The sequence below is a fragment of the Nicotiana tabacum genome, chromosome 6, assembly GCF_000715075.1.
Source record: "Nicotiana tabacum cultivar K326 chromosome 6, ASM71507v2, whole genome shotgun sequence".
In the NCBI taxonomy this organism is placed as follows: Eukaryota; Viridiplantae; Streptophyta; class Magnoliopsida; order Solanales; family Solanaceae; genus Nicotiana; species Nicotiana tabacum.
In genome coordinates, this window is record NC_134085.1 from 178,018,106 (window position 1) to 178,029,429 (window position 11,324).

At 33.6% G+C, this 11,324-nt stretch overlaps 1 protein-coding gene and 1 long non-coding RNA gene across 3 annotated transcripts; one reads left to right on the plus strand and one right to left on the minus strand.

Moving 5' to 3' along the window:
• Positions 1 to 230: 230 nt before the first annotated feature.
• On the minus strand, positions 231 to 997 carry LOC107767491 (uncharacterized). The gene is made up of 2 exons (XM_016586502.2): positions 791 to 997; positions 231 to 662 (listed from the first exon to the last, which is right to left on the minus strand). The coding sequence occupies exons 1-2, from the start codon at positions 995 to 997 to the stop codon at positions 231 to 233; spliced, it is 639 nt and encodes a 212-aa protein (XP_016441988.2).
• A 6,730-nt stretch (positions 998 to 7,727) lies between these two features.
• On the plus strand, positions 7,728 to 10,199 carry LOC107764408 (uncharacterized). Of its 2 annotated transcripts, none has more exons than XR_012710989.1 (2): positions 7,728 to 8,837; positions 9,965 to 10,199. It is a non-coding gene; the product is annotated as an uncharacterized LOC107764408 (long non-coding RNA). The 2 variants fall into 2 exon arrangements; XR_001643233.2 differs by having other exon boundaries at positions 7,728 to 7,909.
• The last annotated feature ends 1,125 nt before the right edge of the window (positions 10,200 to 11,324 follow it).

The window sequence follows — 11,324 nt, forward strand, 5'->3', positions numbered from 1 at the left end:
GCACCTATGGAATAATTTCAGGAAATTTTGAAATTTTTTGGCTTTAAATAATGGACAAATCTGATGTTTCCAGTTCAAAAGCTTAACGAATAGTGAATCTGCCCCTTCACCCTTCAATACTTAATTGCTTGTGAAACTTAACTACTCAACATTTATAACTCTATTGTTTGTGAAACTTAACTACTCAACATGACAACAACTGTAATAGGAAGTGTTATGTTTCCAACTATTTATTTTGGTTTATTTCTACATATTTTTCTATTGTGACCACCTTGTCCACACACAGAACATGAAAACGCCCTCTTAGACTCTTTTTCTGAAGCAGGTCTGAGTCTTTCCTTTCTTGGCCTTCCTGCATTCCTTCTCCCTTCAGGTGGTAGGATCACATCTTCCATCACCTCTATTGGGATTACCCATAAACTTTCATCTGGTATCGGATTCACTGGAAATTCATAAGTTTTAAGGAGTTTATCCTTCTTGTAGTAAAAAGAGCAATACTGTCCAGGTTTCAGATGCTGGTTCTTCAAAACCGCCCAAGCATGCGGACATAAAAGTTCATCCATTTGAAATTTTCTGCAACTGCATGTTCCCTCTTCAAGGCACACTATGTTTCGCCTTACCCCTTCAAATACAGTATATAACTGCTCCGTAGCAGGGCTCTCCTGCAAAAGTTTTTTTTTAAAAAAAGTTAAAGAACATTATACATTAATATACAGAGTTATACATACTTATACAAGCAGTAAAATGCAAGTCAGCAGTGCCAAACATCATTATATTTGATTGATTTTACCGTCATTTGCTCCGATGCAATCAGATTTTCCCGAAGGAGTTTGTCATACTTTTCACCAAGCTCTGTAGATGTCTCCATTGCACTTTTTCTGTTTTTGTTGTTCCACTGTTGTAGCAAATTTGTCATGTACTCCAGCAATCGCATTACTGGTAACTTTCTAGCATCCTTGTTTGTTGCATTAATTGACTCTACAATATTGGAAGTCATTATCATCGACCTTTTCACTTTGAATTATGCCCTAGACCTCCTTTCGTAGCCAACTTCGAGCAAGTAAGGCTGCACCCTCGGATCAATTTTGCACATCTCTGTCATATGATACTCAAACTTCTCTATCGTGTAAGCTCTAGCCAAAGCAAAGAAGATATCCTTCAATTGTTTGTGATGTTTCTTGAATGTGTACTTTACATTCTGCCACAAGTGAAACATGCAAATACAATGTGGTACTTCTGGGTACACAACTTTTGTGGCATTGAAGATGCTTTCATTTCTATCTGAAACTATACACATTCCTTCCCTAACTCCAAAAGTACCTTTTATCTGGACAAAGAACCATTCCCAAGATTTGTTATACTCTGAATCTACAATTGCATATGCAAGTGGAAGGATTTTTCCTGTTTATATAAAATAGATATTAGGATTCAGACAATTATACAAATATTATACACAGTTGTACACAATTATACAACTTTATACCAACTGCAAATTTTATAAAAACAACAGTTGTGAAATCCTATACACTTTTATACATGGAACTACGATATTATACAAACTGCAGAAACAAGGTAGATGCATGCAGTCAACTCACCAGCTCCATCCTGTGTGCAAGCAGTCAAGATGGTACCCTTATATGCTGCTTTAAGGAAACTTCCGTCAACAACCATTATCGGTCTGCAATGCTCTCAGCCCTTGATAGATGCATATAGCGAAACATATGCATAAAGAAAGCATCCATCTTCTGATTTATGCAACTTTGTAACCGTTCCTGGGTTTGTTTGCTCCAACATATAAAATACTTCGGCAACTCCTTATATGAATCACTCAGACTCCCTCTTATCATTGCCATTGCTATCTCTTTAGCTCTCCATGCTTTCATGTAGCTCACTTCAATCCCGTGTTGCTTTTGTATGTCCTCTATTATACCATTTGCGGTGTAAACTTTTTTGGATTAACATACTTATCCTTGACTATACTAGTAATTACACCCGAAATAGCTTGACGTTGTGTTAGGTATATTTCACCATAGCCGCATGTGTGATTATTATTGTAACTTCTCACTTTGAATATGTTTGCCTTGAAAACGGCAGAAGATTTGAAACTCCAAGCACAATTGTCATCCACACACATAAGGTGATACCTAGGATTAAAGATCATTCAACTTCTAAATACACTTGTAGACAAAAACATAACTACATATATACTAATTTTAATACCTATATACAAATATATACTAATTTATACATATGTATACATATATATAACAGAATGTACAATTAATGACATACCTTGTTGCACTAGATCTCTTCGCCTTGAATTGGAACCTCTCGCGTACAGCCAAGTTCTTCATCACATTCATAACTGTCTCTTTATCTTTATAAACTTGATTCTCCTCAACAAAATCGTTCAACATATTATCTATTATACCCGTGTTTTCACTAAGTTTCATGTTTTCAATCAATTCAATATCAGGCATAATCTCATTGCTATCAATTGTGGATACATCTATAAAATTGGAACTTGTAACAATCAAACAACTTGAACTTGTAGCAACCAAACAACTGGAACTTGTAGCAACCAAACGATTATCATAAATCTCTTTCACTGTCACAAACAAGGGATATTCAGTGAAATTCAAGCTTTTCTTCTTTAATTCGATATACACTTTTACACCTGTATCATTATATATCAGAATCGGTTGCAAACCATCATTTGGGAGAAAGTTAATCTCTATTGTGTTTAACTCACTATCGATCCTAATCTGTTCCGAAATAACTGCAACTAAATTGTTGTAGCTGAATGTCGACTCGATTATTACACAATCGTTGACGAAATTGATAAACTTGTTTTCTTCCCATTCACCACTATGAAGAACGTAAACTGAAAAAAGCTCCATCGAACAAAAAATTGAAATCAAAATTGCAGGAAAAAAATGAGAATTGCGCTGATTTGTAGCAAAAAAATTGAAGAAATGTGAGATGAAAAAGAAATTCTAGGGTGTTTGGAGCTCCATTGATCGCAAGATCTCGTTTTTGTAGTATTTGGGGAAGAAGATTGGAAAGAATCAGAGAAAATCCAGCTGAAACAAAGAAAATCCCGCTTCTTACTCCCCAAAAACGGAAATAACGCCCCTTTTTCGGATATGGGCCTCTAATTTTTGGGCTATTCAATTGTAAATTAAAATATGGGCTATAAAGTTAAAAAGGAGGCAGCCCAATTATTTTAATATGAAATTTTCCCTAAAATTATTCCAAGTGGCTACTCTAAATTAAATAAAAAATTCCATTTCGATTGATATCACTTTAATTAAAAAAACTCTCATATCCTTTAAAAAAAAAGGAGGCGTGATACTCTTTTGTATCGATTATTGCCCCCATTTCCATGAATGCAAGGGAATCTTTTATCTTATCTTATTAATAGAATAACATTCTTAACGTTATTATAATACTAACATCAGTTGAATTTGAAGGGTACCCTAAAGGTGGTGCAAGACCATTCAGATGTTTTAATCACTTGGCTAAGCATCCTGATTTCCTATCACTAGTATCTGTTGAATGGAATAAGCCAATCCAAAGTCCAGGGATGCAAAGGGTGTGGCATAAATTGAAGAGGGTTAAGCATGTGCTTAAGGGATTAAATACCAAAGAGTTGCTGAAAGTGGATGAAAAAGTCAAACAAACAAGGAAGCGCCTACCAGACTTGCACTACTAGAAATTCGGTCAAAACCGACCAACTTCGATCGGTAAAAAAACCGACCGAAAAACCGACCAAAATCTGTCAGTTTTCCAAAATATTTTATTTTTAATTTTTTTTTAAGAAATCAACCGCAAAAATACGAGAAACTATTTAGAATCCCGCGAAATTTATTTTTTAAGATACCGAAATCGGTCGATTTTTCATATAAAATAAATTAAAACTAATATTCAAAAAATCGACCGAAATAGGTCGGTTATTTCAGTCTGTCATTTTAAAAAATCGACCGACTTCGATCGATAATTTTATATTTTTAATAAAACTGACCGAAATCGGTCGGTTATTTTCGCGCGAAAATGAAATTAAGGAGTACAAATAAATCAAAAGAAAATCTTAAACCAAAATGTATCAATAGTCGAGTGGTAGAATAGTATCATGCCACATTACAGACCCTGGTTCGAGTCCCAGACGGTATGTTTTTTAACTGCATAATTAAAAATACCAACTGAATTCGGTCCGAAAATACTCGGCAAATTTTTTCTTTTTGGTTCGTTTGTGAAAATTAATTTACCGACCGAAATCGGTCAAAAATTACGACCGACTTCGGGTGCTATTTTTTACCGACCAACATATTTTTGACCGATTAAAGTCGGTCGGAAACCGATCGATTTTTTTAGATTCCAATCGATTTCGATCGGTATTTTTGGACGATTTTACGCAGTTTTCTAGTAGTGTTGCAAGCATAAATGATGAGACCGAGTAATTAGAATAACCTCTTTGAACAAGAGAAAGAACTGAAAAACCAACTAGAGAAATGGGTGATGGTAGAAGAGAGTATCATGAAGCAAAAGTTCATGGTGCAATGGATGCAATTAGGCGAATCTAATACTGCATATTTGTTGAGAGTGAAGTCATGGAAGAGTTCAACAACTTCTATCAAAGTCTGCTAGGTTCAGCAGCCAGCATGCTACCTGTCATATAAGAAAACATCCTGGAAGATGGACATAAACTAAACATAGTTCAGCAACTGCAGTTGATTGCACAAGTGTCTAAAGAGGAAGTGTACAATGTCATGAGGGATATAGATGATCAAAAAACATCAGGGTTTGATGGGTTTAACTCCCATTTTTCAAGAAAACCTGGGACATTGTAGGTGATGAAATTACTTCTGTCGTGATAGAATTCTTTGACACAGCAATACTGTATGAATCTATAAATTGCACAACAGTAACATTGATACCAAAAGTTAAAAATCCATTAACAGTGAGAGAGTCCAGGCCTATTTCCTGTTGCACAGTTCTATACAAGATTATATCCAAAATCAGAAAGATGCAAGGGGTTATGGACAAGTTAGTAGATTGTAGTCAAGCTGCTTTCGTGCCAGGAAGAGTTATAACGGACAATATCATACTAAGCCATGAGCTAGTAAAATGGTACAGTAGGAAAAACATTTCTCCTAGATGCATGCTCAAAATTGATATGCAAAAAGCATATAACTGTTGAATGGCCATTTATTGAACAACTTTATCTGGGTTGCAGTTTCCTACCAAATTTATCAAATGGGTCGTGGTATGTCTGAAGACAGTATCATACTCAATCACTATAAATGGCAACCCGAGGAAACCATTCATGGCAAAGAAGGGGTTAAGACAAGGTGGCCCAATGTCTCCGTATTTGTTTGTACTGGGGATGGAATACTTCAGTAGACTACTAAAAAGGATGGCCAGGAGTCCGATGTTTAAATATCACCCAAAGTGTGCCAAATCCAAGATTATCCAACTAAGTTTTAGTGATGATCTCTTGTTATTTTCTAAAGATGACATAAGGCCTATACAGCTATTGGTGAACTGCTTCCAAGAATTCTCAGCGGCATCTGGCCTATGTGCTAATCTGACCAAGAGTTCAATCTACTTTGGTGGTGTGAACCTTATAATACAACAACAGATTTTAGAAATACTGGGATTCTCAAAGGGTGAACTTCCGTTTAGATACCTTGGAGTGCCCTTAAGCTCTAAGAGATTATCTATCATTCAATGGCAACCTCTATTGGACAAGACGATAGGCAGAATAACATGTTGGACTACAAAGTTTCTCTCCTATGTTGCTAGAGTGCAATTAATCAAAAGCGTATTATTTTCCATCCAAACCTTTTGGTCTCAGGTATTTGTTCTCCCCAAGAAAATCTACAAGCAGATTGTTGCAACTTGCGGGAAGTTCCTTTGGACTAGAGAAACAGAAGGCTCTAACAAAGCTCTCATTTCTTGGGATACTTTATGCCAACCAAAGTCAGCAGATGGTGAAAACTTTACTGATATAAAGGTATGGAACAAGGCGGCCATTTGTAAACATTTTTGGAGCTTGTGCAAGAAAAAAGACAAGTTATGAATATTGTGGGTAGTGGGTACATGCTTATTACCAGAAAAGACTCCTATCTGGGAGACTACCTGCAACCAAGCTTCATGGCTATTAAAGAAATTTTTTAATGCAAGCAAATATGTAACACAGACAGGCCTATCAATGAGCGAGTTACTGAGTATGAACCAATTTTCTGCCAAGCAGATATACCACAAATTGAGGGGTGAGTATCCTAAGGTACCTTGAAAAAGACTAGTTTGTAATAACGACGGTGCACCTAAATAGATATTCACACTTAGATTGGTTGCTCATGAGAAATTATACACAAGGGACAAATTGGAAAAATGGGGTCTACTGTCCAACCAGCTAAGCCCTTTGTGTAACTTAGAGGAAGAAAGTATAGACCATTTGTTCTTCAAATGTGGGATGGCAGCTGAGATATGACACAAAATGTTACACTGGCAGGAAATCTCTAGACAAGCAATGGGATGGAATGATGAGAGGAATTGGGCTATAACTCACTTTCTTGGGAAGAGCTCTACCGCAGAGGTGTTTAGAATGGTGTTAGCTGGAAGGATCTACTATGTCTGGCAAGAAAGAAATCAAAGAGTATTCACGAGCAATTAAAGGCCTGCTGATATCATCACCAAATTGATTGTCCAGGACGTGATCTTCCGGGGGAGTAAGAGGCCAAGACTGGCAAGGAAGCTGCAAAGTCTTAATTTTTATCCATGAGCCTGTATTGTTAAGAGTAGTCTAGTTGACATTAGTTGCTATGCTGGAAACTGGGACTATTTGCCCAGCTTCTAATTTTTTTTCTCTTTATTTGAGCTGTACATATCTGTACTTACCAAAAAAAAATGCTTTAATACTGTGCTATTTTCAGGAAATTTTCTTCAGTAGCCGTTTGATTAAATAAAAAAAAAACAAGGGTTTCAATTTTTTATTGAAGAATTAACCTTAATAGTTATCCATCCAAATTAAACTAACAATATCGTATATATATATAAAATATATTTAGTTTATGTATAATATGTGTATGTTCATATATAATTAATGTATAATCTATGTATTCCGACTAAGAAAAGTAAAGTAGTGAATCTGGTCGGCTCTTTGGGTAAAGATTCCTTCTTTATTAACAGTCTATGTCCAAGGATTCTGGGGCAAGTGCACATATAGCCATTCTCACGGATGTTATTAGGGATTAGCCAGTACTTATTTTTATCGTGAAAATTAAACTAAAAATCTTAACTTCAGGATCAATGATATTTTTGTCTTGAAAACTTGAGCTAAAAAACTAAAATCTAGGACGCACTTGCCAATTTTTAAATAGTAGCCTTTAGAGTAACTATCTGGTGTCATTTTTACAAGGATTCTGGTTATCAGCCCCGATATCTAGGACGCACTTGCTAATTTTAAAGAAGAACTAACCCAAATAGCCGTTCACCCTACCACTTAAATTAAAAATAGCTAATGACTGTATAATATATGTACTACATGTGTATAATTGTATATAATCAATGTATTTCTATAATATATAAGCGGCTAAAATGGACGAACACAGCATCAACGAATTGTACAAAAAGTTTTCTGAATTGCACAGTGAACTCGAACTTATTTTATTAGTATTTGGCTTATTTACCTTTTTCCTCCTTAACACGTGTACAACAAACTTTTCCCAGTAAACACGTGTACCACTTCACATGGGAAACACTTTTATCTTTTTGGTTTCAGTAACTCTCAAAATTCAAAATCAGCGTTTCATATGGTTTCAGTCTCCTGCTTCAGCTTCAGCTTCAGAGATAAAAAAATTTCTGCCATTTTCTTTTTCCTTCGGAGATCGTCTACTCACTTTGGGTGATTCTCAACTTTCTCTGTCTTCCTTTTCTGTTGGAGTTTGTTGATGTCTCTTATGCGTGCTGGTGGAGTTCTACTAGGTCTTCTACTTTTTGTTAGGTTTTTTATTTTTATTGAATTTTCTACATACTTTGTTTAATTTGCAGATGCATGCAAAAATTTGAATATCTGGTGCATACAAATCTTGCTTTTGGGCAGTCAAACTTAATTTCTTATTTCCGCTGTTCAATTTTGGGACTTTCATTTCTACATTACTATTGTGTTCTTTGTTTGTGAGTTATGTGTATTTCTACTACAATTACCTCTGTCTACCTCTAATAAAAATTACCGATGTTTATCAAAATTTGCCTTTCCAAATAAGCATAGAAATTAATTTAAAGTTTCTCAAAATTAACCAAATTGTAAATATAATTTAACAAAGTTATAAACTTTTTGGAACAAGAGTATTGAAAAAAGAAGATATTACTCTAGCAATTTCTTCGCATGAACTTCTTTTGATAGACTTAAGTGTGATCCAATGATGGTGAAGTGGTTAGTCGATTAACGTAAACGAGAAGAAGGAAGATTAATTACTTCTTATTTGCACCTTGTGAAGAACAAAATCAGTTGCTCCTCTTTTATTGTAAGATCACTTCAAAATTGAAACATTATATGTATAATAGAATATATGGTTGATGGTCAAAAGTTGAAAACTTGAGAAGTGTTAAGAAAAACCATGAAAAAGTTGTGTTTTTACATTTTTAACCTAAGGTTTCACTATATGCGCCACTTACTTCTCCAGGATATATGAAGTGATAATGCCATCTAAATTCGAGCAGATGAAACCTTAAAGCTTTAGGGAGCATATGTCATTCTAAATGGAGTAACAGTAGCATAAGACACTATAAGCAGAAGAGCTCAAAAGCAAATGTCTTGAATGACAACAAAGGTTAAACAAAGTTAAAATATTGTTTGGCTTTGCTTCTAAATTCAATTTTGCGAAAAAATAATCTTCTTCTTAGTTCTTTAATATTTGTTCTTGGTTGAGAATATCTTGTGATATGTACTAATCTGATACCTATTATTTATGCTTGTATTCAAGAAATTTATTGAAACATGTATTGTTCGTTTGTATCTGATTCAATTGTAGTTTTATATTAACCACCTAATTTGGTGTTTATCAAGAAAAATTGTATAGAAGGTATAATTTTTCAGAATTAAACCAAAATATAAATTTTGTTTAAACAAAACTAAAAAGACTTGGAACAGGAATATCGACAAACAAAAATCAAGAAGAGTAAGTGAATATCATTCTCTGTTCTTGCTTCTTCTTTTTTCCTTTAAACCCGTGGTCTTTATTTCTTCTTTTTATTTTGTTTTGGTATAGAAATTGATACCTCAAGGGTGTTGAAAAGAAAAAATATGTGGTATCTCTAATGCTGGAGATTGGTTAAAATAGAATTTTGGTATAATTACATTATGAATGTCTTTGGTTGTCGAATGATAGTATTTGCAATTGTTTTGCATCTATTGAAGATATTGCTTTTGTTCTTATAGGTGTTTGGCAATTCTGATATTAAAGATTTTGAAATGCAATATGGTCTAATATGTAGGGAGTTGCTATCTATGCATAGTCCTGCATGCAGCATTAAAGATGTTTTAACTTTTAAAAGAGAACTTTTCGGAGACAGTAATGGTGCTCTTTGGCCAAGTGTATTAGACTGCTTTCGTATGTCTAGAAGTCCAAATGTGAAGGTGATGTAGTGTTGATAGTTTCCATGGTTAATAGCATATGCTTACCCATTATTTTTAAAATATCCTGATACTTTAATATTAATTAATGCTGTTGTAGTTCTAATTTCAAATGTTTGGTGCTATGGGGCTGCAGACAGTTCCAATAGTTAATAATGTGATGCTTCTAAGCCGTATTTTGATTACTTTGTTGTGTGACAATCTGAATTTCAAATTGTAAAGGTGATTTAGTGCAGTACGGTTCTTATTGGTTAATAATGTGTACAAGTCGTATTTTGATATATATATTTGATGATGTTTTAATATTCTTAAATGATGTTGCAGCTAAAATTCCGAACAAGAGGTTGTTGCAACAGATAATTCGTGTGGGAACAATGCCTTTAAAGAGCATAAAGATGGTAGACTTCAATATGTTTTATGTGATAGTAGCAGTTTTGGTCCATCCAGTTTGTTGTACAATATTCGTAGTGTGATTTGTTTTTATAGCAACAACGTGACTTGTCTATGTTAATATTTTGGTTTCTTTTTCAGTCTAAGCTTTATTTCAACTTCACAATTATGTTGTCTTCCACATTTTTCAAACATGCTAATTGTATTCTCTTTGGTTGTTTGAAGTCGGATTTGCAATTATATTTGTTGGTACTGAGGAAAGTTCAACTCTTTTCATCCTCAAAGATTTTCGTCATATGTATTTGCGATTTCAAATAAAAGATGTTTTGAAATAGGTGGAGCTTAATTGCATTAATCTTAGAATACATGTTTAGTTTTTGAACTCCACTATGTGCAATTATAACTAAAGTGATATTGTACGTAAAAGATCTTTTGTATATATTGCTACAATGCAATTACCCTTAGAATAACGAAGCTGTTTACAACTCTTTACTAAGAGACTCAGGTAGACTATAAATCAGATTAATCATGTCGGGCCCGTGCATATATATATATATATATATATATATATATATATATATATATATATATATATATATATATATATATATATATATATATATATATATATATATATATATATATATATATATATATATATTAAGGGTGGGTATCGGTCGGTTCGGTTATGAATATTATTGGTTTTGCCTATCGGTTATAGGTTTATAAATATCATAACCCGATAACCAAACCGATAAGATATTGGTTATCGGTTAATGAGTTATTATCGGTTCATTTATCGGTTTACCCGATAAGATAAAACAACTAAAACAGTTTCATTGAGTTTCGCAATGTATAAAACAACTTTGGTATAAAACTTTTTTGCTAAAACAATTTTATAAGATTTTAAGAACTGCTTTGCTAAAACTGTTTTGTTAAAACTCTTTTCAGAACTGTTCTATTTCACAAGAATTTAAATTTACTGCAACATCCAACAAAATAAACACTCACCAAAGTTTCTATCTTTTATTCTTCAACCCAAAAAATATAAACAAAAATCCCAATATCAGTCAGTGATGAAAAAACAGAATATCAGTCATATTTTCACTTCGACAGTACTTTCTGCAAATACAAGGGATCTAAATGCAGAGGCGGATTTAGGATTTAAATTCTATGGGTTCAACTTTTAAGATTTTTAATATTGAATCTATTATATTTTTAAAGTTATGGGTTCAAATCTATTATTTTTATAATTTTAAAAAAATTTTACACATAAATTTCTACTCTGCGTTAA